General features: G+C 39.6%; 3 protein-coding genes across 6 annotated transcripts; all 3 read right to left on the bottom strand.

The window, feature by feature from the left end:
* Positions 1-1,073: 1,073 nt before the first annotated feature.
* On the bottom strand, positions 1,074-9,352 carry ccdc28b (coiled-coil domain containing 28B). Of its 2 annotated transcripts, XM_084742059.1 has the most exons (6): positions 8,984-9,349; positions 6,606-7,004; positions 5,205-5,374; positions 4,817-4,971; positions 2,941-2,963; positions 1,076-2,060 (listed from the first exon to the last, which is right to left on the bottom strand). In XM_084742059.1, exons 2-6 carry the CDS (start codon positions 6,839-6,841, stop codon positions 2,006-2,008), a joined length of 639 nt encoding a protein of 212 aa, XP_084598185.1. In that variant the 5' UTR covers positions 6,842-7,004; positions 8,984-9,349; the 3' UTR covers positions 1,076-2,005. The 2 variants fall into 2 exon arrangements, with proteins under 2 accessions (XP_084598184.1, XP_084598185.1); XM_084742058.1 differs by lacking the exon at positions 2,941-2,963 and having other exon boundaries at positions 1,074-2,103; positions 8,984-9,352.
* A 1,485-nt stretch (positions 9,353-10,837) lies between these two features.
* tmem39b (transmembrane protein 39B) lies at positions 10,838-15,851 on the bottom strand. Its single transcript, XM_084741776.1, has 8 exons — positions 15,624-15,851; positions 15,231-15,450; positions 14,985-15,068; positions 13,645-13,799; positions 12,196-12,529; positions 11,548-11,735; positions 11,342-11,462; positions 10,838-11,216 (listed from the first exon to the last, which is right to left on the bottom strand). The coding sequence occupies exons 1-8, from the start codon at positions 15,752-15,754 to the stop codon at positions 10,983-10,985; spliced, it is 1,467 nt and encodes a 488-aa protein (XP_084597902.1). The 5' UTR covers positions 15,755-15,851; the 3' UTR covers positions 10,838-10,982.
* Positions 15,852-19,745: 3,894 nt separating this feature from the next.
* Positions 19,746-25,940, bottom strand: khdrbs1a (KH domain containing, RNA binding, signal transduction associated 1a). Of its 3 annotated transcripts, XR_014772261.1 has the most exons (11): positions 25,573-25,939; positions 24,813-24,943; positions 24,171-24,287; positions 23,943-24,089; positions 23,694-23,821; positions 23,052-23,313; positions 22,881-22,957; positions 22,725-22,786; positions 22,190-22,368; positions 20,301-20,362; positions 19,746-20,039 (listed from the first exon to the last, which is right to left on the bottom strand). XR_014772261.1 is itself a non-coding variant. In XM_084741775.1 (10 exons), the coding sequence occupies exons 1-9, from the start codon at positions 25,661-25,663 to the stop codon at positions 20,343-20,345; spliced, it is 1,035 nt and encodes a 344-aa protein (XP_084597901.1). In that variant the 5' UTR covers positions 25,664-25,940; the 3' UTR covers positions 19,746-20,039; positions 20,301-20,342. The 3 variants fall into 3 exon arrangements, 2 of the variants coding, with proteins under 2 accessions (XP_084597901.1, XP_084597900.1); XM_084741775.1 differs by lacking the exon at positions 22,190-22,368 and having other exon boundaries at positions 25,573-25,940; XM_084741774.1 differs by lacking the exons at positions 19,746-20,039; positions 20,301-20,362 and having other exon boundaries at positions 21,089-22,368.
* Positions 25,941-26,601: the final 661 nt, after the last annotated feature.

The raw sequence follows: 26,601 nt of genomic DNA, 5'->3' as shown, positions 1-26,601 counted from the left end.
GGCCTTAGAAAAGAGGTAGGCTTAGCAAGCAGTAAAAAAAACCTTATATTACATATTTAATGCACCAATGCTTTAACATGCTTTGAAGTTTCACTGATTTCATTTTAATTGGCTTCTCGGGGATTAAACTATTATGGCCAAGGTGCATCACTGCCAAGTTTGGAATTAAATACAATACAAATCAGAATCTCAGCCCATAAACATTTAACTATGAAAGTAGCTGCCATTTGGAAATTGTACTGTACAGAGATTGATGTCAGCTGCATTACTCTGAATGTGCTGTCCAACACAGTGAATGTCAGACACAGTTCCTCTCTGTGACCTACATGTCACAGTAAGTGATTTTACGGCATTTCAGTAGCAGGGTGGATCTTGTGCTTGGAGGGATGCTGCTACTGGGCACTCATTCACAAAAACTAAAAAAAAAAGCCTAAAGGCAATCCTATTAAAGCACTGACAAAATCCTCCAACTCCAGTTATTTTAAACCATCACAGTCAACAGATACAGTAGTACTGGATTGCACACTGGCAAAGCATATACACCATTTTATACATTTAAGTAAATCAAACATACGTACACCTCTTCATATAGTCCCTTTAAAATGTACAGTTATAACAAATCCAGTCTGTTTCCCAGTATTAAACTTGAAAAGCAAAGATAGAAAATGAGGGAGCGTATTCAGAACAATAGCAAAACTCCCTTAAAAGTTCAGAGCTGACCACAGTGGCGTTGTCGACAGGGACTCTATACTGGATGTTTGCTACTTCAGTATGGCTCAAATTTCTTAACTTGCTAACACAGACAAATAACGTCTGTAATTCTGCAAAAGACAAGGCTTAAAGGGATAGTCTGGATTATATTGTGTGGGGTTGTATGAGGTTAATAGTCAGTATGTTACCTACAGTGGACGCTGGTTGACACACCCCCAGTTTGGAGAAGAGATGAGTATTTAGAATATTTTCACACTTAACCATACCATCAGACAGCCTTTTTTTTCTGATGGTAAACCACTGCTGCGTAAATCAGATACCGAGCAGAACACACGAGTTGCTGGCCCACTGCTGCCTCGATCAGTTTGTTTGTTTGTGTTATTGTGTGACTTTGGTTAATCAGAACTATAATTTTAAAACACTGATGTCACACCATAACACAAACGCACAAACAGATAGGGACAGCAGTGGAACAGCAACTCTTGTGTTCTGAGAGATAAAATCACCAGTTTCTCCTGTGGAGTTTGGCTGGTTTGGAGAGAATACTATTTGGCCTATGTAACAGCATTTCCCATCAGAAAAGGCTGCTTGACGGCAACATGAAGCTGTGAAACTATTCTAAATATAGCATACACTTACATTGATGTTGTTGTTTTTAGTGGACCTTTGATTTAAGACTATAATACCCTGAAACACGTTAGCCTCCATGCTCGTTCTCTGCTTCCCCAAACTTATGGCGTACCAACCAGCATTTACTGTATGTAGCCTAATACACTGACTATTGATAAGTACCCCATACAACCCCAAGTCAAATAATCTAAACCATCATTTTAACATGAAATGATACAAACTGTGAAACTGTCAGGAAATGTGCTTATTGTGATGGGAACAAAAACATAACTAGAGAACCAAAATACACCTGGATTCAGTTATTTGTTACCAAATGATGTAACTAATAACTGGAGCCAAGTTAGTTGTTGTCAAGAACATGTTGAAAACTTAAAAAAAATAATTCCTTTGACACAATCAGTCAGTAAAATCCTCTGATAACTTCTTGCACCATGAATGAGGGGTTCATTGTTTTGGTTGAGCGTTCATTTAATGCTCTGCTGCTTTGAGTCACTGCATTGTTCCCTCGGTTTTACAGACCCAATGGAAAAATAGCCCCTCCTCCTTCACTGTGGATCTTTCCATTCTGTTACTAAGGCAGCTGGATCAATGCCATGGCAACCCGGACTGGTTAGATGTTGGGAGAAGATGAGTGTGGGGACGCCGTCCTCTGCACCTCACTTTGTCAGGGACCAGATGTCTTGGGCAGGTCCTGGTTCTCAGCCAAGTGGAGCTTTTGTCTGAACGCAGACACATTAAGGATTCACACAGAGGGACTTTGAACTGCAAAACAGATTATATAAAGTGACTGGTCACATTATTTGAAGTTGGGTTGTATGAGGTACTTGATGGTGGCTGACAGCAACAAAACAAAATTTATACACCTCAAAAAGACCAATTTAAAAAAATCAGTATCAGTTTAAGTGTACAATATATTCAGAATATTTTCACCACTTTACTTTGCTGTCAGACACCTTTTTCTACCAGGAGGCCGCTGATATATGAGCCAAATATTGCTCTCTCCAGACCAACCAAACCTCATTGGTAAAATTACTAATTTTACCTCTCAAAAGAGCAGGTGTTGCTGGTCTATCACTGCCTCAATATGTCAGTTTGTTTATGTTAATATGTGACTTCTGTCTTTTAAAGACTCAGTTTGGATTCACTGAAATCACACAATAAAACAAACACAAAAAAAGACCAACAACTTCTGTATTCTGTGAGGTAAAATTAATAATTTTGCCACTGAAGTCTGGTTGGTTTGGAGAGAGCAGTATCTGGCTTATATAACTGCAGAAGCTCCTCCTGGTAAAGGCTATCTGACAGCAAGGTGAAGTGGTTAAATTTGTCTAAATAGAAAAGAACACTTAAAGTGATGTTGGTTTTTTTTAGGTGGCCATTTTTTAAGTGACTAAAATACATTTTGCTGCTGACCCTGTCCACAACAGCTTCTGTGCCGCGTCGATCACTATCTCTTGTAGCTAACACATTGACCGTGAACAAGTAGCTCATTCAACCATACTTCAAATACTAAAAACTATCCCTTTAAATCCAGTGTCTGTGCCCGCAGTGCTGGGTGATTTCCATCAATAAACAGTCACTCCATTAGTAAAAGGATACATTGAGGTGCTGAGCTCCTCCAGCTGTGGGAACAAACAAACAAATGGATGAGAGGTGTATGGTAGAACAGACACGGTCAAAAATAGAAGAGGATATGTTAGTGCAAGGCGACTAATCACTAAATGTGATCATATTACATAACAGCCTGAGTGTGTGTCAGCTCAGGTCAATATTTGAATTAATCTCCCATCATCCCACTGTATTGTTTACAAAAGAAAATGATCAACTTCCTTTCTTGTTCACACAAAGGACAGTCACTTCACAGCCCATCTGCTCCGATGCACAATTAGCAGTTAGCAAGTATTCCTGGCAGGCAGCAGTAGCTGTCATGAGCTGAAGGCTTGTTCTCACCTCCCTCACACACAGCACTGCTACTTCCCCCACCACCAGCAGAATACCAGCCCCGGGCGTGGGTAACTAGGAGCCGCACAACACGCCAACAATAGAGCCGCTTTCAAGGTATTCTTGGACAATGCATCTCTGTTTGTGCTGGATTATACGTACCATTTAGACATACTGGAACCTCAGCAACATGTACAACAATTTGACATGGTATATGACATGTATATACATAAACTCAAACTGATAATTTTACGTCTTCATCACATAAAATCAGATGTAACTGTGCTATATACAACCAAAAATTATGTTCTATGATTACATTTTACAGAAGGGTGACAAATTAAAGGAAAACACAACCAAGTTTCATGTTTCACAATGTGTCACCTGTCGGTAAATACACTTGGCAACCTATACAACCTATAATATCTGACTTATTTTATTTCTTTATTTAAAAAAATAACTATTCATTCAGGTAGCAATTGCAATTTCAAGCATGTTATTGTGTGTCTAGAAGGGAATCCCAGACCCACAAAAGATCTTGTGAGAGTGATAATCATCTTTCTTAAACTCTAAACAAGAGTTTTTAGTCTCTAAACCTACCAGATCTTAACCACAGCCTTATCACTTTATAAAACGCAATTAGTTTGTACAACATGCACAATAAAGAAATAATGTACAAATCTCACAGGAGCTTCAGAAATCTTGGGTTCCTTTCTAGACACAACCCACTTTATACAAATTAAATTTAAAAGATTTACAAGATTTCCAGCATGCACATGAAACCTGATAGTGAGAGCTTTTGGTAATTTTGATGTATACTGTACAAAAGTACATCTTAATACAAATACCTCTGCACTTTTACCTCAGTAAAATTTTGAATCTAGGACTTAACTTGTAACAGAGTATTTACACACTACTACACACTGGTAGTGCATCTTTTAGTCAAGTAAAAGATCTGAGTAGTTGATCACTTAAAAATGAGGTGCTGGAAAGCTGGAAAATGCATCCTGATAAACTGTTATACATGTCTGTAATACTTGTTTTAATCCATCTAACTGCAAACATTCATTTAAAATAACTGAGGTTTGCTACTGTACACTGATCAAAAACAGAGAATCAACCTAAAGGAGGCGTTTATCTTATGACAGCTTGTTTTACTGTTATTGTTACTAAATGTCTCGCTGGTGAAATGATTTCAGTGTAAGTACTTTATTCCATAACCTAAGGCGAGACTGTTTGTAAAACCAACAGTGAAATCTGCCTCACTCTGCAGTGAGGAATTGCTAACCCAACTGAAAGAGGCTTTTACTAGAGTGTCACACGATCCAGTTTCAATGGCTCATCCACATAATGAAACACACTGAAGTCTTATAATCTGGGAGGCAGTTGTAGCATGAAAAAGGTGACATTTAAAGGTTCTGAATGTTTAAAATGTCACAGAGGTTTATGCAAAAACTGAAATGATGTGTCTGTTATCAAAAGAAAAAAAACATAGATGAGGACGACCTTTTGCTGCTGTGGTATTTATGCTTACGTTACACAGCAGGTGCTCCAGGTTGTGGTCGGAGGCGCACTTCCTTTGGTCCTCTGAAAGCTCCTCCACGTGACTGTCAAGGCTGAAGTGAAGTCGGGCAAGCTTCTCCTGCATCTCACGCACGTGTTCCAGCTGCTCGAAGGAGCACACCTTACCTACAAATCAGATGAGTTCAACCAGACAGCTGTTAACTTCTCTAATCTCTTTTGGTTGCAGGAGGATTACAGCAAAGTCAAAAGTATTTCCATGGCACCAGATGTGTAAAAATAGCACCAAGGCTATTTGATTTCAGTCTGATTCATGTAACAAAACCACTTTTCATCTGGCTTTATTTTCAGCCTGTAACAGAATATTCCCTTTGTGGCCTCTCTAATCAAGGTTATCTTACCAAAAGCCTGCAGTTTGCCTGAGTGGAAGTCGTTCAGGAGGTTGAGGAGGCCTCCCTCCATCTCTCTCACGTCTGAGACGTCTGTGAGAAACGAGTGCTGCAGGGGGGACGACTGGACCACTTTACTGGGCCCTGCAGGCTGGGGGGCCCGGGGCTTCTCCTTGTGGGGCCTGAGGAAAAGCAGACAGAAGACATCACAATCATACGTAATCTGTTATCGTAAGTCATTGACATGATGGCTGCCTCAATCGGTTAGTTTGTTTGTGTTACTGAGTGATTAAGAGGAATCCAGGCTATCTATTTAAAACACCAAAGTCACACAAACAAACTAACTGGTCAAGGCAACTGTAAACCAGCAACTCCGGTTTTCTTCAAGGTAAAATTACTGATTTCGCCTGTGTAGTTGGTTGGTTCAGAGAGAGAGCTGTGTTTGCTTTACATAACAGCAGGTCCCCGTCAGAAAAGGCTGCCTGACAACAAAGTGAAGCAGTGAAAATATTCTAAATATAGCATATGTTTAAATTGTTATGTGGACCTTTTTTAAGTGGATAATATACCTTTTGTTGCTGACTCAGTCCACAGCACAACTTTGCTTAGCTTCTGTGCTGGTACTCCTTGCTGCTTCTACACACTGAGGATGTGCTGACTGCCACCTCCTATGGACAATACACTGACTATTTACCTCATACATCCCTGCGTCAAATAATCCAAATTATACCTTTAAGGTGAAATGCAACCTGCCTCTATTTCTATCTGTCCATTTCTGCTATTTCCTGCTATTTGTTGTTGCAGCCTAACTTGTTCTAGTATGACCAGTAGCTATTGGAGGCTAAAACTTTAGATATTACTATATGGACAGACATTACTGAGTCAGTTCTCTGACTTCATGACTCTGTTACAATGATCCTCACACACTGCATGTCAGTTTTTCATCAAAAGTTACATAGTCAGGTTTTAAAGAACAATTTTGAAGTGACAAATTGTGCTTGGATGATTTTAAGATGCTGGAAAGAGCCTCAAACTCCTACACTGAAAATGTGGATGGAACAAATGACGGAGATAGCTGCATGTAAAAAGATGCTGGGAAGACAAACTGCACAAATCGTAAGGTTAAAAAACAATAGGACAGCTTTAGTGGATACATGTTTGGGGGGAGTGAGCCGACCATGACAAGAACCTGATGGTTTACTAAAGCAAAATGGTGAGAGTCATGTGTGTAATTCTGAATCACTCTGGTAGATTTTCAGGATTTCACTTTTTCTATACTTGCTGTAGCTGTAAGGAAGAAACTGCACACCGTACGTGACCTCACATGATCTAATGTAGTTATCTGTCTGAAAATGAATATGATGACAGGACAGAAAAAATGCAAAGAACAACCGGTGCTTTCAGGACACAAACCTGGTGGTCTTTGGTGGAGCTACGACGGCTGTGAACACCTCTTTGGGCTGTCCCGGCGCTCCTATGGACCTCTTGTACTTGCCTCTGTTTTTGGGGGAGGGGGGCTGCGGCAGGCCGAGAGAGAATGTGGCACTTTTGCTGGCAGGCAGGACGGAGAGTTTGCGGGGGTTGATGGGGGGAGGAGGGGGCTGGGGGAGAGACACCTTGGGGCTCCGCTTCTTGCGTTTGTCTTCCATTATTACTTATTTAAGTGAACCTCTCCGGGTTACGATGTACAGGATGTCCTGACACAACAAAGGTAGGAAGCTGAAAACCAGCAGCCTTCTCCTCCCCGAGGGCTGGGCTCTGTGGAGGATCTGACGGAGCCAAAATTAGTGCTGCAGCCCAGGAGCCTCCACACTGCGAAAAAAAAAGCATTTAGTGAGTGATGCTTTCATTAGTTTAACTGCATCCCCAATATATCTGCCACAGAAAAGTCTTAGTCAACACTGTTAGTGGGGTTCCTACTACATTTTACTGAGGAAGAGTTTACCACGATTCTACCTACCAAAAGAGTAATGCGTTTAGTTTTTAATAGAAATCAATTTTCTAGCTTTTTTTTCTCTTCAAAATCCTCCCCTGAGGTGAAATAACGGCCTAGAAAGTTATTTTTAGACCAGCATCAAATTGGAAAGACCTTGTGTGAGGATTCATTACTGGTTTCAGGACATTTTCAAACCAAACAAACCAAATATATGCAATACAGACTATCATGACATTCCCGAAAAAGCCACACTACAGTTGGTTTTGTTTTTTATCTTTTACAACACAAACTGGAATCCACTGACAGGTAATTAACTGAACTGCTGCAGCAAGATTCAGAACAAATGTCCTGTGGGGAGCACTGGGGAGAATAGGGACAAAGGTATATCTTTATTGAATTTCCCTCTTTGCACAGAGATGCATTTACTTATAATAACCATACTTCATGTTTAACAACATATATTTGTCCTCTACCAATACCAACTGTTTTTTAAATTTTGGATGGATGAATCGGACACAATCAGACGGAAATTGACTTAACGCATTATTAGTTTTGCCACTCTCTGTTGGAACAAAAGTAACGGTTGGCTAAATTGACCACAAAACAAGCAAACACTCAGTGTTACTGGTATATAATTCTCATTAGCGCTTTAGTTCGCCCTCCAAACAGACCATGCTACTCTCTAATCAATTTATTATATTAAATTTGGCATTTGTAGGAAGTTGGTGCACAAGTACATAATCACCTCTTACAGACTCCTTCATATAAAACAGCCTGACAGGCTCAAGCATGCACACCTGGACAGGTGAGACCTCTGTTGGTCTTCATCACTTTAACCCTGAACATTCCTTCCAAATATATAACGAAGATATATGTCTTTAATGACAGCATGACAAAAGTAACACCATTTTACTTTCATACCTCTCCTGATAAACAATACCTTAAAAACAGAAAACACTTAAGCTTCGTATTTTTTATTTTTTTTAATTTACAAATGAAAAAAAAAAGTCTTCTGTAACTCTGGCAAAACTGATCTGATTCATCTGATTTTCAGATTTGGACTCGCTGATGGAGTGTACTTTGTGTCGACTTCAAGGCACATTCTTCACATCCATGTTACAAGAGAAAAGGTTGCAACCTTCCCCTCTATATTGTTGCCCCAGTTCTCCCCTACTGTATGTTATATAAATGGACCTAAAGTGCATAAGCTTTCTGACATATGGCATAAAGAGAGAAATCAATGGACTGCATTATCAGTTAGACTTGCCTATGCAGGATGGTGTCTTATCTATTTACACTCAGTGAGGGAACAGAGAAAACTAATTTACAGTGTAATGCGATCCAATTAAATAGAGCAACCCTGCAATAAATTCAAATATTCTTACATAAATTAAAGGTAGTATTACAAGACTATTGCACTGTGGGGTTGCATTTGTATAGTTTGCTGTTCACTCACACAGTGAACATAGTACACTATGTAGTGTATACTATTTCAGCAGTAGAGTGATCGTTTGTTATTACATTAACAGACCATAGTGAGTGCATTAATGCCATTATGATCTCGGCTCTGGGCCTGGAAAACGCTTTATCCCATTACAGAGGATGAATTCTCTGTTATAATGTTATCTCCTCACACTGCGCCAGCCTGTTCGAAGTAGGATCCAAAGATGGCCACTACACTGATACACAACGGCAACTTTATTCACTGAAAGCCCTCTTTGCTTGGATTATATCAGTACGGTAGAGGAGCTGGTTTCGGAACAGTGCTCAGACAGCAGTTTGATACACAGTGCGCTTAAATTCAGAGTGAAGCCGACGTGTAAACAGATTTACCGTGACACAAATAAAGACTTACCGTATCAATAACGCACCACAGAGCAGACCGGCTGTCCACAGCGTTACATGTTGTCCTCCTGCCGTGTACAACCTTTAAGTACACTTCATATTAATTCACCGGTGACGTTTAAACGTTATCTCCGCGGCTCCAGTGTGAATTTCTGGTGAAATGTAGCGCGCGGCATCGATGCGCTCGGCTCGTGCGAAGCAGCTGTCGTCTTTATTCTTCTTAAAGGGCCAGTTCACCCTGCTCTGTGCCTGACAGGAGAGCGGAGCAGCAGCCTGCAGGTTACTGATGTCTCTGTTTACTCTGCTGTCCGTCGAGAACAGGATGCTGTGTGCAGCTGATCAGCTCCTGATGGCTCTCTGTAAAGATCCTGCTGTATACAGCCCGGAGGGTTTATCATTACAGAGTGAAGATACTACAAACTGACCACATGGGGGCGCTGATGCTCTCCATTTATCTCTACAGTACTCATCCCTTTCACTGACTCGCTGAAATATGACTCACAACCATCTTTGTTGATGTAAACAGGGGATCCCCCTGTAGGTGCTCACACATTTTGAATGCAAATGTAATTATTAATATATAAGTTGCACTCTATTTTGTTTTTTATTCGTCATCCATTTTATATTATTATGGCATTCTATTATGTATTCTATTCTCATCTTTCTTATTTTTACTATTATTATCAAGGGGGATTTATTTCCCCCCCCTCTTTACATTGTCATTCCAGTTCCAGTTTTTATGTTTTATTATTCTATTTCTTTTTTTATGTGAAGCACTTGGTGCATGTCATTTTTGTTGTTGTAAAACACATTTCTTATATGAAAAGTACAACTCAAAGTTATTATTACCATTAAAGTATTATGGTATAACCCTTCATAGGTATACACTACTTATGAAAATGGTTGTCCCCTTTTCAATCACAAATTAGCCTCAGCACACAACACTCTCTCTCCTCAAAAAAGGAAGAGACTTCCACAGACCAACAGAAGAGGGATCAATCTTCTTCTGTGGTTCTGCAGGGAGCTCTCCAACAGAAAATAACTGTTTATGTCAGCAGGGTTATCTCAGCTTGGGCCTGGAGACTTCATTGTAACCTAAAGGGATGGAGTTTAAAAGACATGGGTTTTTTTACCCAGCAGGGAGGTTTATATTATACTGTTAAATATCTTATTCTACTGGCTTAAATTATGGGAAGCGTAGGATCTAGCCTTTTTGTAGTTCCCACTCTATCTCAGCCTAGCTTTATCATTTGAATTTCATAAATAACTGAATATCTGTTACATTTAATCTGAGTTTAGCAGTTTTTTGTTTTTTTTTGCATCATTAATTTCATACTTGAAAACCATCCATCCTAATTTATGGAGTTTGGATTTCTGTCTTTGAGGATAATTTCAAGTTTTGCAATTTTAAAAATCTGAGTGAAGAAAATAGAAACTTCTTTCTTTCTTTGGATCATAACTGACAGAATGTAACTTAATGGGTCTGACTGATTTTGGAAGCCTGGATTTTCAAATTTAAATTTTGTTAATCTGGACATCACTGGTCCAATTTGAGAATTTTCCTTAAAACAAATTTTCAAGCGTAAAAATGACTGATTCTGAAAGAGGGTTTTAAAAAATAAATTCAATTCATTGTTAAGATACAAACCCTTACGATATAGTTAGACAGCACTGAAAAAACAAATATTGTAATTCAGCTACTTTACAATATTGCATACTTCCCAGCAATCACTCTTCCTTCAAGCATGTTCACTGCAAATTACACCTATTTGCACAAATTTCAAGTTTCATTTTTAAAAACACAGAGGCCTCTTGTGGACAGAATATAGACTGATTTTACAACCAAATAAAACCAAAGCAAACCTTTAAAGTAATACAAAAATATTTCTTTTTATTATGGCAGATCAGAACAAAAATGTGACACAAAATGCAGTTTGTAGAAAAAATACAGAGCTCTTAGGCATGTTTGTGTTGTTCCAAAGTGAATGCGGCCGATAATAACTTAAAGTCTAACTGACTTTCTGGTCCGATGAGCTGTTTGAGTACGAGTATGCCTTTCCGAGGACTATTCTGTCTCTGAGCAGCTTGAAGAAGGCATAGTAGTTGCTAAAGAGGATCAGAGCCAGCGATATTGTCTGATGCCACTTTTCTGAACATATCAGTGAGTAGAGCTGGTAGAATATCATGGCACCTTCCAGGATGATGAGTATGTTCAATATTCGTAAAGGCTTGTTGAAGAAGAACTGAAGAGAAAAAGAGAGACGGGATGTCATCAGAGAAAGTGGTGCAAATCGCTGGCTTTTTAAAATTCCAGAAATATTTCTGAAAACGTGCTGCTTCAGTGCAGCATCTGCTTAGAAATACTCACATAGAAGCGATAATGAGACACATCTGACGGGACTGCGACATTGTAGTGACCCATGGCCTTGTAGACATTCTTATTATGTTTGACCAGGACTCCCTGTGGCCACATATATTCCTCCGTCCATCTGTGCAAAGACAGACAGCAAAGACAGATTAGCATCGGACTCATATGGACCTGAACCTCAGTACTAAACCATCATCAGTACGTACATGTGCTGAAGAACATTGGAGCAGAGTGAGGGGTCTACTTTCTGCCAGCAGCCCAGGTGAGCTGCAGCTTTGTGCAGCAGGTCACAGTATCGAGGTGGCAACAGGTGCCTCATGAGGATGACTGACGTGCTGACTGATACCAGGATGAAGAGCTCACAAGACCAGCGTTTGTCCACGTACTGTGTGCTCTGAAGGAAAATATACAGGAAGGAAAAAATTAAGACTCGGAGAGAGGGTCGGGTGAATTTTTAAATTATGGCTAAACCTTAAATTAAATCACGGCTTAACTGAAATTTAAAGTATAGTTAGAGTATAGTTTTAACTCTAACCCAAGACTAAATTTATTTCTGCTGCACCAAAACTTTAAACTACAGTTTAAACTATGATCCAATATCAACTTTAAACTTACACTTGAGGAGATTTAACTTTTAAAATGTCCACCTTTTGAGACCGATTGAGCAAAATAAGTTCCATGAAGAAAGTTAAAGGAAAGACTGGATTTACTCATTTTAAACCTAGATCTGCTAAATTCTGTTTAAAAATCATCTTTGATTAAATTAATCTTAATCGGTGCAGCCCAGTCTGAGAAGCATTATCAAAGCATATAAAATGATGCCGTTATGTTTAACAAGTCCACCAGTTTCTTACCTTAACAAACCAGACAGGTACAAAGGCCACATAGTAAGCACTGAGCATCGAGCTGACCAGCACCTCCTTCATCCTCCAGTTGAAGTCCATCTTCAGGTACTCCACCTCCTTACGGATGAGATCTGGGGAGAGGCAGCAGGCGTGGGTTGGCATGGCCTGGACACCGTACAGCTGGCTGGTGTGCTGCTTCCATGTCTCCTTCAGCACAGTCAAGTAGTCCCTGCCCCGGCCCATGCTGCCCACCTCCTTGGAGCCAATGCTAGCGATGGGGGAGAGCGGACCTGCTCGCCGGAAGTCGCAGCTCAGGCGGAAGAATGGAATATACATCCCGAATCTGGGAAAAAACAAAAAACAAACAAAACAAAACTGTAATTATATTTCACAATCTCAAAAATCAGAATCAGAAATACTTTATTGATGCCTGGGGAAGACTGGGTGACATTACAGTTTCTCCCATTCAAGAATAGAAATATATATATATAAATACAGAGAAAATACAAGAAATAGACAGTAGAAATAAGAAGTATTTAGAAATATGTGCATAATAAACAACATATATACATACATAAAAGAAATGTGACTAGCATTTTTCACTTTTTTTTTTGACTAAACGATTAATTGTGAAAATTATCGGCAGATTAATCAATAATGAAAACAATCCTTAGGTGCAGCCCTAGATAGATGATAAACAAGGGTCATCAATGCTGAAAATGTTTGCAACCACAGACACCGTGGATAACAGTATGCAAACAAAGTACAGTATACAATCAGGTCTACCAGGAAACTTAATTCCAACCTGCATTAAGTTATTAATATTTAATAAACTTAATGTTACAAAGTAGTATTTCAAATAGAGGTCTTTACTATAATGTTCAAGAGACAACAAACGGCAAGCATAACAAGCACAGAGGGTTTGAATGATTACTTTGCTAATTTAAATCATGTTTTTTTCAACCTTACATAGAAATATATTTTTCCAGACATATTTGATAGAGAAAATATGAACACAAACACACCAGCAGGAACCAAAACGACTGAAGCTGTGTAACACAATCTGTGAAATATGAGCGGAACTTCAAATATGTGTATGAACAACATTCATACAACATTCCTCTGCTGCACATATTTGTTATAAGCGTGTCATAGCAGCTGCCAAAATAAAGCCATGATATTAAAGGCGTTTAAAAAAGCTTTCATATTTTTGCTGGAACTTTCAACAAAGACAGCGGCCAATAATACAAAGGCAGCCCGGGAAAACCCTGGAGGAATGAGTGTCGATTGGACGTTTGAGGCGCAGATTTTGACAACGCCGCCACCAAGCGAGTCAGTGAAAGGAGACTGTGACCGTCCCTCAGCTATTAGGTGAAAAACTAACTCACTTTCAGGCAGCAGTGTCAGTGTGTATCTGCTGTGAATAGACCCATCTGTGTTGCTCCTGAGGATACTCACGGGTAGCAGAGGAAGAGCAGGCTGAGGACAGAGTAGGTTCGGAAGAGGTAAATGAGGGAGCGGCACAGGCTCCAGCCTGTCAGCGTCAGCACAGCGAAGCGAGCCATCACTAGAAAGATGGAGTGAGGGAAGGACAGTTTCCCACTCTGTGACGCCTGGAAGAGAGACGAGGAGGGAGACACAACAGTCAAATGCATTTAGAATAATTTCAATACACATACAAACACAATAAAATATGTATGAGAGAAACAAAGAGGCGATAAAAATGGACACAGAGTAAATGGAAAGAACATTTGAAGTGGGGTTGTATAAGGTACTTATCAATAGTCAGTGTAGTCGGAAGCTAAGCAATGAACAGCATCAGCAAGAGAACCTATTTTAGCCACTTAAAAATGTATTTAAAAAACAATATCAGTTGAAGTGTATGCTATATTTAGAATATTCTGAACAATCTACCTTGCTGCTAGACAGCCTTTTCTGACAAGAAACATTATATAAGCTAAATACTCCTTTCTCCAAACAAACCAAACTCCATGGGTGAAATTACTCATTTTATGTTGCAGAGTACAGCAGTTGCTGAACCACTGCTGCCTCTATCTCATAGTTCGTTTGTGTTATTGCGTGACTTTGGGGTTTTATTGTGAGCTTTTGTGTTTTAAAAAAGACACAAAAAAACACTAACAGCTCGAGGATGCAGCAGTTCTGCCACTTAGATGTTCTGTAAGGTAAAATTATTGATTTAACCAAGGGAAGTTTGCTTGGTTTAGAGGGAACGATAGGGAGCGGAAAGCACGGTTTCCCACAGATCATTCATTCGATCCTTCTAGTGATGACTTGCTTCAAGGCGCCTCTGCCTGAATGTGAGCTAAAAGCTGAGGGACAGTCACACTCTCCTTCCACTGACTCTCTTGGTAACAAACCAACATTTCCATGATAATTTCTTCCATAACCTGAGTCCAATTAGAAAATATGTTTGATGTGTCCATGTTTACCACACATCTTATTATATATTGCTTGTATTTCATAGTTTGTGTTAGACAGCCTCAGTTGTTTCGGTCCCTGCATATCTTTTCCATCTATCATTACTTAGATACCACTGAGCTGCTTATCAAATGTGTTTGAAAACAAGTTTTGGTTGGCAAACACTACTTTGCAGGTTGGAATTGAGCTTGAAAGATGTAGCCCTCATTTCCTGGAAGACCTGATTATACATGTACACACACACACACACACACACAAACAGACAGATTATAGATAAGTGCCTCATACAACCACACACTAAATAATCTAAACAATCCCTTTAAATCTGGAAAGGTAGGCACAAAAAATACAATTCTTACCTCTTTAACAATTGCTGCAATTAACCTCCTCGCCAGTATGATGATTGTGAACACCAGCATGTTATAATCAATGAGGTGAAAGTTCTGTAAATAATATAATTGATTCAGGATTAGTAGTCACCACACCGACTGCAGGAAAATATGCAAATATCAGAACAACAGACATACAGTGATTTACAGCAGCCCAATAATAACTGAAAACTACAATAAACATGATCATCAGTTAATGTCCTGCTGTGTACTGACCAGTGATGTGTGTGAGGGAGGGTGTGACGGCGGGTACCACCACACCGTCTTGTAGATGTTGACATAATGGACAAAGAGGGCGATGAGGTGGCAGAAAAAGAGATGGAGCTCAAACAGCACGTTACGATCCACAGACAACTCTGGGATCTTGCAGTGCTTCAGAGGAACCACCGTCTGCGCTGCCAGCGGCGGGCTGGACATGCATGTCCCCGAACCATTCCTGCACAGAAAAAAACAAAAACTTTTGTCATAACATACTCTATAGAAATCTGTTACAATGTGGGATAACCGGAGTACGACATACTCAGGTGATAGATAAGAGGAAGTGACTTCATGACTCTTTACTCTATCAGTGTGTGTGCAGCAGCAGCAGTGCATCAGAGCTCGACTCACCTCGTACGAGATCTCACCCCTGTGACCGGGGAGCTGGTCGAGTGGTTGCCATTGCTGACCGAGCCTGGTTCGCTGCTGAGTGGAGGCCTGCAGTATGTGGTACGGTTCGCCCCTCTCCTTCCACCAGCCATCGCAGACACACCCGCGGCCCACTTCTTCCAGCTGTGTGTCTCGTTTTATGGTCGCTCTCCTTGTTCTTGCACCTGTTTACAACACGAGATCAGGTCAGACACGCTGTGATCCAGCAGGGCTGATCTGGACTATCTAACAAACATGTCCTAATATTTACTGAGTGATGGGTGTAAATGATTTACATCACTGCATAATCTGTATCACCAGAGTCCAAAACCAGTGAATTATCAAATTTCACCAGCCAACCAAAACAGTATGTGCTCTATGTATCACACAAGGTAGAATTTATCAATCATTAGTTAATGATGACATTTTATTTTGGACAGTGGTTGGACTCCACCAGGGTGTCAAACACGTGGGTCCAATCCAACCCACTGAATGACTCTGCAAAGTGTAAAAAAAAAAAATGCAGAGATGTCATTAATTCCAGACCAGAATACAGCTCTCTCTTTGAAAACAATTAATACTTGTCAATCAGCAGCTTCAGTGCAAAATAATCTGCATCAAATTTTTAGCGATAAAATGCAGACATACTACACAGGGGTGGAAATGTTTGGAAAATTAAGAGAATATCTAGATCTTGACTAGGGCTGCAGAATGAATCAGAATGTTAGTGAAATTGCAATATGGCGAAGTGCAATATCCAAATTGTAGAACTTGCAATTTCATTATAATGAAGTACTGTAATGCTGCAGAGATGTCCTGACCAACAAGTCCTGTTCTCCAGCTATAGGAAAACATGTTTGGTTGGTACAGATTCCAACAGATGTTATATCAACATGATGTTTTTTCTTTTAGTAAAAAATTAAATTTGTGATGCAAAAATGATCATTCTCATTACTCAAGAATCATATTGCAATCAAAATAAATGGCAATTAAAAAAATTAAAAATCGCAATAAATTTTTTGACCATATAATGCAGCTCTACAGAGGAGTGGAAATGTCTGGAAAATTCAAATAATTTGTTCAAATTATAAAGAATTTTATTGTTCGGTTCCAGAATACATAGTTTGTACATTTCTAGATTCAGTGTGATGTGTATGTTGTAATGCACATGTGATGACAGTAGACTGACTGAATAATGAAAAACTGAGCCTGAGGTTGACAAATACTGGATTTTGGGGGCTGATACTGACATGAGGGAGTAAAAAAAATTCTGATTCCCATAGATCAGCCAATATTCTTTACATAAGATACAACATACAAAATACAGAATATACATATTTAACACAAATTTCTTTGTAATGATCGTTCAAAAGTGACTAACAATTCAAACAAAGATATGTAATAGAGGCAGGATATTTTACAGTTTAACACTGAAACTGTTAACTTTTACTAGCAATAATTATACATAATAATGAATTTAAAAATACAATTAGAGAAAAACATATGTATTTATTAAAGTTTAATTAAGACAAATGATCAAATATACATAAAATGCTCCCTAAAAAGCTTAGAAATAAAAATCTGCATTATGTTCCATTAAAAAAAATAGTTTACATATCTGTGCCAATACGATATAAACCGATATTGCTGTTATAGTCCAGTATTGAGGAGATATATCGATTAAACTCTCATCTGTATATTGTAAAGCACAGAATGACCGCAGAGTGACTGAAACTGCACATACATGTAAAATGCATACATATATTAAAAGTTCATTATTTGTGAACATTTTCAGAATGTATTTTTTACTTCTGTGCACTTAAAGGGGACAGAAATTAAACTGGGCTGTATGTGGCCCATTAACTAAAATTAGTTTGACACCCATGAAGCTGATAATAAAAGGAGTGGTGCTCACAGTCAAAACAAACGCATGTTAGCATAAATACATCTGAGCTCTCTGGAGATTTACTGCCCATCATAACACGATCAATGCCGAATAGATCCGATAACCTGCAGAAAATCTCCCTCATAAACATGCATCACAAACAGCTAGCACTAAATATACTTGTAACTAGCCGCATAGCATCCCTTAATATGGTGCAAGTTTCTTTTGCGGAAGCTGGCATTACGAGCTAGCATAGCTGCTTCATCATTTGCTCTGTTCTTGGGTCAAATATCCCACGAGAGCCGCTTCAGTTCGAGACATGAGGCTGGGGGGACAAAACAACGTGGACCACCACAATGAGGACGGACTCGAGCTGTCCGCCAAGACCATGCTTGATTTAATACAAAGATTGAGGCCTAGGCTAGCTGTCTCTGTTAGCTAGGTTAGCTTCTAAGCAGCCTACCGACCTAACAGGCTAGACGAGATAAATGTGATCTTACCGGAGTCAGTGTGTGCAGTCTGGGTCTCGAGCTGCTCCGCTGCACACACAACAACCTAAACACAGTAAATCTGCAGGAGATTTGTTGAAATGCTGCTGTGCTTTTCTCTGAAATCAGCCGAGACAGTCATTGTTGATGTGAAACTAGCCGCTGATAGATGGGGGCGCGGATATGTTGGCGACCTGTGGGAGGAGAGTCATTTAAAGGGATATTCCGCCGATTTTCAAACAACAAGGAAGGGGAAGCATTGTGTTATGATAGAAAATATACACGCGAGAGCTCAGTACTTTTGTTGTTGCTCTCATTTTCCATGAGTTGCATTAAAATAAATAAGACTGATTCTGTGCAAACAAAAGGTTTATTTCCCTAAAACTTTGTTCACACATTTGGTCAAAAAAAAAAAAAAAAGTACACCTGACAGGTGTGGCTACTTCACATAGAGCTACAGATTCCAATGTGCCTGATTGGCTCGTTGCCTTTGGTTAGTTTGGTTGATTAGGTTTAGGCATGAAGATTGGTTATGGTTGATGATAGAAAGAATGTCAGGGTAGTGTCCTTCCCTCCTGAAAAAAAAAATGTTATCTGTAGCCAAATGTGAAAAAGCCATAGTTCAGATTTCAAAATAACAGTACACATTTTAGAGTGGCCTTTTATTGTGACCAGTCCCAGTCAACGTGCAGTAATCCAGCTGTTCAATCAGCATCTCTACATACCACCCCTGCATGGATGTGCTCACCGACATGGATTTTAACAAATGGGTGATTAAAATTTGAGAGAAATAAACCTTTATCTTTATATAGATCTTTATATGAACTGAATGAAATGGGAGCAAAAGCAAGTGTTGCATTACTGTTTTTGTTGACTGATCTTATACTACATATTTATGATTATAAATGACAAATAAAAGCAGCAAATCCAGCTGGAACCAGCAACTGTTTAACATTTCTAGTTTAAAAAAAACAAAAAAAACTCCAACTAATCAAATTTAAAACAGTTTTCTTTCAATTGACTGTTGCAGCTTGAATCCTTTGTAATAACACTACAGGATCATAAAAGAGATCAGATCGCCACTGGTGCTGCTCTGCTGTGTGAACTCTGCATTTAAAACATCACATCTGTTTTGCTTCAGTCTCTCTCACCATAATCTTGGAAATGTAATCACTGAGTTTGCTTTTGCTTGACTTGAATTCATATGAAGTATGACTTATAAGTGTACAAACTGGGAAAACTGGAACCTAGCCCTAACATATTTTCAGTATTGTTTTTGGGCCACACACTGGCTATTAATGTCAGAGGTTGTACTTTTTCCCTCTCAGGTGCCAAAGGCCTCTTTCACCAAACCAGCTGACACCACAACTGTGGGCTCATTCTCCAAATCATAACCACTACACATGGTAGCAGAAACTCAGTTCAGTATCAAGACCTGTTGTGTATGTGCAACTGCTTGGCAATGAGGTACAGTATGCAAGTATAAAACCTGGTCTGTTCTACCAAACACCTTATTTCTTAGTTGATAAATGTTACATGGGCTGCAAAGCTGCTTCTTCCAGGTCTTCAAGCTGAAAATGATGAACACATGCAGTAGCTTATCTTTGGTAAATTCTCATTCTTGTACTTAATGCAGTCCAAACAACACAACATACGGTAAATGAAAATAGGGTCTGTGTGTATATAATGTAGGACCAGCCTGAAAAGCAAGACTCGGAATGAAAACCCAGCTATAAATTAAAAACTTTATTTTCTTTTTCATAAAAAACAATTAAAATGTGTTCAGTGTAAAAATATTGTAAAATTGGTCACATTCAATAAAAAAAAAACAAAAAAAAACATTTATTACTGGAGCAGCAGTATTTCAGAGGAGTGGAGCACTTCCTCAGTAGTGATGGCAAAAGCTCCCTCCCTCCACACTTTTTTTTTTTTTTAAACCAGACAAATCCCTTGAGGGATAAAGAAGCAATCAGTCTCAGAGACACTGCCAAGACCTCTGCTCTTTCCAGGGACTTTCAAACAGACCTGTGAAAAGACAAGAGACAAATTTAGTCATCACAAGTCTAGGCCAATGCTCATCTGCCCCTCCTGTTAACACTTTACAGTCATTAATAAATTGTAAATTTCTAGTTAAAGTTGTTTCTTCACAGGTTTCTTTATGATTAACAATTGAGTTGTAAACCCTAAAATAATAAAAAATAATAATCTAAAACATATTTAACTTTTTATTTACCATTTATTAATGCTGTTATTATACAGTGTTACCCGATGTCTTTTCCAACTGACCTTAAATGCCCGGTAAACAGGAATTCAATGTGCCAACTGCACCTACACAGTTCTCTGACAACCTAAGAAGAGAAAGAGAAGTGAGATCTTGGACACACCAGTGCTCACATTTACACAGTGGACAACAACAACATGCAACACTAACTTTATACTACAAAAGTAATCATGCAACTCAAGCTGAAGAGTTTTGTGTCCACCAATGGGATGTTTTAACGCTTTGAGTGCAGTACTAGTAATTTTCATTAATCTACATTCTACAGAAATTATCAAGATGGAAATTGGTAAGTATTGAGTGAAATGAATGAGATCATTATTGGTTTTATTTGAGCAAGAGTTGCATCACAACCATTTCTGATTGTTTTGTACGGCTTATTTTGCTCGGAATATAACTACAGATAGCATAATTTTGTACTTCAATGTTTTGGATATGTTTTGATGACTTGCATTACTTGGATGTTTTGCACAGAAATAAAAACAAAAATCTAACAAATGAGTGTTGGGGTTAGTTTTACCTTCTTGTGGCGATCTTTAGGCTTTTAGAATCCTCTCCTCTGCGATTTTTTTCTTTTATAAAAACCAGCCAGCATGACTTTGCATCAAAGTCAAGTAAGATCCCTGCAAGCTTGATTTGAAATACTGTTGAAATTCAGTTATTTCAAGTGGCTGAAGATACATTGCTCTCTTGAGAGCTTGAATAGATAAGATACACTAACTAAATATTAATGACAATACATGTTAAAGCACTATATCAATCTCAAAGTCAAACATGTATTTGGCAGCACATTACCTCAAGGAATGATGAGCTTTATTAGTTTTTGAAGGTGACATTACAAGTGTCATTTAGAGTGGTTTTGATGACAGACGAAGAGGATAAGCTCATTGTCCAAACACTGCTTTTGTTTTTTTTTTTTTGTCGTCAGGCTGACGTGGTATACATACAGCTTACTCAGCGTTGTTGAGAGAAACCACTGAGGACCACTTTCACAAACTGAAGGCGTTCCTTTGGTACAACAAAGGCAAAATACCATGTTTAGATTGATTAAAAAGAAACTAGAAACTTTATTGAAACACGCACTGCAGAAAAACATTTTGGAATATATTTAGTATCCTATTTAGCCAAAGGTACACAAGCATTATGCATTTTGGAGACGACACGGCTTAAAGCATACACAGTTGTCCTAAGCTTATGTACAAAATATTGAGTTGGCTGCAGCCTTTCTTACACACAGTAAAGATTGTTAATCCTTCAAAGCTTTACAAGAATTCGATCATAAGCGATGATTTTGCAAGTAATAGTACGACAGATCTTAATATACCAATTGTACAGGGTGCCAAAAATAGAAGCATTTTTTTTCTTTGTCAAATGGATTTCAAATAGTATTTTAGGAGATTCTGTAACTTCAGAAGACTAGATTTGTATTGTAGTAAAAACAAGAGACTTTTGTTGTTAATCAAAACAGCTCAGTGCTGTATTTGAGTTTGCAACTAAATCTATTCTAGTTATAGTAAAGTTACATTGAGGCATTATGAATAATTTTTGTCCAGTCATGAAGGACTTTAAAAATGCAGCCTACGTGAGAGGAGTTTATCGCCACAATCACATTTTTTCAGGAACAATTAAATGAAACGATAACCATCAAATATCACTAAAATGTCACTCTTGTTCCTTTGTTAAGTTTATGTCTCTAGGACCTTAACTGCCAACTACGCAACTGAAACAAACACTAAAAATGGGAACAGGTATAAACAATGAAAAAACCTTGCGCTCTGGTCTCCTCTGGCACTCTATGATACATCCAACAAAATGTCTCTATACCAAGTTTTTTAAAAAAAAACACAAAAATAAAATAAACAATAAAAAAAAAGGGAGCAGACGAGAGGGAAATTACTTTTGAAAACGTTCAGAGAGTTACAATCTGAGACAGTTGTCATAGCAACTCTCTACCAGTAGTAGCCGTTCAGTATCTTCCATATGGATGCTCTCTGTATGCTCCTTTTGATTGCCTGGATGCTGGGGCTTTGCCTCCGCCCCCAGAGTTTGACCATGAGTTGTCCCAGTCATCTTGAGCTACAAGGACAAACGCCAAACATCGGTTAATGTTCTAGTCAGGCAGACAGGAGACTGCTCGTTGAATTAATTCTCTAGACTAGCTGACCATCTAGATGCCTACAGCAAATACTAATCTTAGACTTTGCTCCATTTGTCTGAAAAAGGTTTTGAGGTGTGTCTGTTTTTTCTTATTCTTTAGATTAATGCCAATCATTTTAAATTGTGTAATTTGCAATTTTTCAAGTTACTGCCTGTATGAAAGTATATTCAAAGCTTTGCTGTTAGTTTTGCCATTCCATTTTTATTAATAAAAACTTCTACTACTACTATAATGTGTACAAAGTAAGACAAAATGGATGTCAATTCTATCTTACCATAAGGTTCATATGATGCGTCTGGGGCTTCTCCGTGTCCGTAGTCGTAATATTCAGTATCCCTGTGGGTGAAAAAAAATAAGCATTAATACAGAACATCTCAAACTAAAATAGATTAAATGGGCAGATAAAGTCGCCCAAATTAATTTGACTTACGCAGGTGCAGGTTGCTGACTATAGTAACTATCATATCCTTCATAGCCAGGCTCTGCATACGCCTCATCATATGGAGGCTAGAAAGAAAATAAGACAATGTCAAGTGAGTCACAACTATTGTGACAAACAAAAGTCCCCACCATTTATTAAAAGGGCATATTGTGTACTTACATAGTCCTCGTAGCCATCACCTTTAGGCTGAGACCCTGAAGGAGGACCCTGCTGGTGGGACATGGCTGCAGAGGGAAGCATCCTTGGAGCACCTGCTGCAGGGGGTCTGGAGCGGGCAGCAGAACCTCCTCTGTTGGGAGCAGAAGGTGGTCCACCCCGACCAGATGGTGCACCTCTAGGAGCGTTGCCTCGTCCTAGTCCTCCCCGTGGAGCTCCGCCACGCATTGCTCCTCGGGGGCCTCCACGTGGCATTCCTCGTCCCCTGTGGAAAGTTAGCCAGGTTGTACATTGAGATAATTGAAAATGGCTATGGAAGCATAAGACTAAGAGTAATAACTTGTGCAAGAGGAAAAACGGAGTAGTATAACTTCGGTATTTGTGTTACTACCAATAGGTTACTGGGCCTACTCACACATCCAAGTCCAACAACTGCAATTCAGTTTGTTGCAATATTTTAACAGCATCTGAATGCACCACCGTCACCATAGTAACAGCTTTAAATAGGCCATGTTTATTTTTTAGAAGGTGTGGGGGTTTGGGGTGCATCAACCTGTGCAGAATGGGGCATGTGGCCTATAAAGAACTGCTGCTGTAATATGCTATGGCAGAAGTTTGTGCTATTGTCCCAAATCAGGCTCCTACCTTGGTCCTCCGGCACCAGGTGGGCCGCCTCTGCCTCGTCCCATGTGACCGCCACGGCCCCTGGCTGAACCATCCTGGGATCCATTCAAGAAGTGAGGATCCATGTATGGGTCATGCTCACCAGGTTCCTACAGAGGAAACAAAAACGGTGTAATATGCTTGGTGGTCCCCTGGGGTAGCCGGAAGAAATTGTTTGCATATACAGAACGCAAACCGTAGTAGGAGTAATAGTATAAGTAGGATACATACTGGGATAAGGAACTTCTTGACCTCCTCCATGGCATGAGCCATGCGGAGATAGGCTTCTGGGATGGGTGCCATCACCTCGATGAACACATGCAACTCCATGGCCAAATGAGCATATTTAGCCTCACCGCCCTTCCTCAGCTCCTCCTCCTGACAATACAAATGACAATTAACGCACAAAACATCAGCTGCACGAGTAACAAAGGGGGCAACTTCAGGGGGGAAACTTACCTTATTCTTGTCCCTCATGGAACCTTTACCCAGAACTGAAATTTTGGCACCAGTCTCTTCCTGAAGTCTCTTGATTGTGCTGCCCTGAGGTCCCAAAAGCTTACCAACAAAGTTAACCTGTAGGAAATATGAGTAAAATTGCAGCATTCTATTACTTTTTGTTACCATTAAACAGGATGAGCAGGTGCAGCGTGAAATTGGGTGGCAGTTGTCAAGATTCAGAACAAAATATTCCTTTTTTGGCTTCAGTGGCTGCCACAGACCACCTCCTCAAACTGCACTTTTACACAACTGCAAAACTGCTCTTGCAGAAACAAGCTTAGTAGGGCACTGGGCGCATGACTTGACTAATTCTAGGACAGCAAAATTGTCAGAAGAGGGGGCGCACCAATAAGAAACAGGATTAATGAGATTGATGTACACACACTTGAGCAAATGGTGTTTACATTTCAAGGCCAAGCAAGCTGGGGAGAGGAATGGCTCCATTATACAACATTAACCACAGAGTGAACAAAAGATAACTGTATCAATAAAATCTAAGTCCCACTGGGTTCATGCAAGAGTCACTCAACACAGTTGACTGCCCCCACCCCGGGAACTAGAGACAATAGTCAATAACCAAAGGTTAAAGAAAATACTCACCCTCGGGTACTGCTTGGTAGGAATGAGTACTCGCTCTTTGAGTTTTAGATTCTTGGTAGCAAACAGGTCCAGATATGTTTCCTTTCCTTCTGGCTCTTTCTTGGTCTCACCCTTCTGGATCCTCTCGATCTCTGCAGGCAAGAAAAAGGTTTTTAAGCACGTGGACTGAGCTATAATGAACGAAATTTACAATACACGCCAAAAATAGGACAAATTGCTTCGTTGATCTCAGGTGATCCCGTCGAAGCCAGCCAAAACAAAGCCCCTTTTGTTCGACCGCTTCCCAACGGAGTATCAATCAGTATCGTCGTCATTTACCCACTGTAATATCGGTATCAGTATTTCTTAAGTGTTTTCGGTGCTCTAGAGAACACGATTTTAAGTGCGTTTCTGTATTAAATGATGTATAATTAACAGACGTAACGCCAAACTTGCAGAAAATGAGGGAGTCGTCCGGACTTTCCAGATCATTCAATGAACTCTGGTGCTTGCGTCTCATTCAACGAGACCGCTTCATGCATTGATAAAGAATATGCATATATATCTCATCTAAAAGGTTAACTGCTAGATTAATTAATCAACCCCTGGTACATTTTCATCGGAGAGGCTTTGACCCACATCGCTGTGACCACGTGTTTCTTGCACCATTGTTCAGGCCTCAGTCGGCCGCTCTGCACTGTAGGCCTCACGCCGGCGGGCTGCCGTTAGCTCACTGCCGGCCTCTGTAAACTAACAAAAAAAGGGGGGAAAATCACATTACCTGCAGAAATGAGCTTCATGGCGTGTGTGAACGATGAATCCAAACTGTCCTTCTCAGCCAGGAGCTCCGGGAGGTATTTGGTGTCTTCCATTTTGATTTTTCTTCTGTGCCGGGCTCGACGCTATGGCGGACTCAAATTTGCTCTTATTAGCACTCGCTAAGACGCTAGCGCGGCTGGAAAAAAAAAAACCAAACAAAGCCTCGCTGGGTTCGTTAGCTTCGCCTCAACCGAGACTGCAGTTACGTAAATAACGGCAGGGTCCGATAGTGGCGTGCACGGTCGAGCTGGAACGTCCTCCCGCGGTCTCCGTTGGAAGTCGTTCTTCTGTCGTCTTCAATGGACAAAGGAGAGATGGCGCAGCTGCGTTTGAGTTTGGAGGGGGGAGGAGCCGACCCAGGAGGAGGCGGTGACGTCACACACAGCGCCAAGGTGAAGACTAATCCTGAGGTAAACCATGCTGGTTTAGAAACCGTTTTTCACATGTGTTTTTCTCATTTACACGTGTATAATCAGGTACATGGTTTCAAAGAGATGTCATTCATATTCTCGGTGTTTTTGATGAATTTAGTAATAACTGGACACTGTAAAAAAAGAAAAAGTTGACTCAAAATTTCAAAGCAACTTACATCAATAGATGTTTGAGTTTTGCGCCCAACTCAAACTCTTAAGTTTTGTTTAAGTTTTACCAACTGATAACATTTTGTTGAGATAATGTACTTATTTAGAGTAATGCACTTTTCTTCCTGGAGTTTTAGAAACCTCCAGAAATGTGTTTAAAAAACCCCCAAAAAAACTGTTCAGTAAACTCATTGAAGGAAGGTGTATAGTGGTTAATAATTTAATATTTTCAAGTGCAACTATTTTAAAGCACCAAAAATGTGACAAATCAGGTTCACGGCTAACTGTGAACATTTTTTTGAATACAAAAAATTGAAAGATTCAAGTTGATTTGAAGAAGAAAAGTAAATTATCTTGAAATTTTAAAGGTCGGCAAATCTTTTAGTTTATTCCAAAACTTAAGAATTTGA

This window comes from Lutjanus erythropterus, chromosome 18, assembly GCF_056507025.1.
Source record: "Lutjanus erythropterus isolate fLutEry1 chromosome 18, fLutEry1.hap2, whole genome shotgun sequence".
In the NCBI taxonomy this organism is placed as follows: Eukaryota; Metazoa; Chordata; class Actinopteri; order Lutjaniformes; family Lutjanidae; genus Lutjanus; species Lutjanus erythropterus.
Note: the sequence above shows the minus strand (reverse complement) of the source record. Positions and strands in the feature narration are given on the sequence as shown.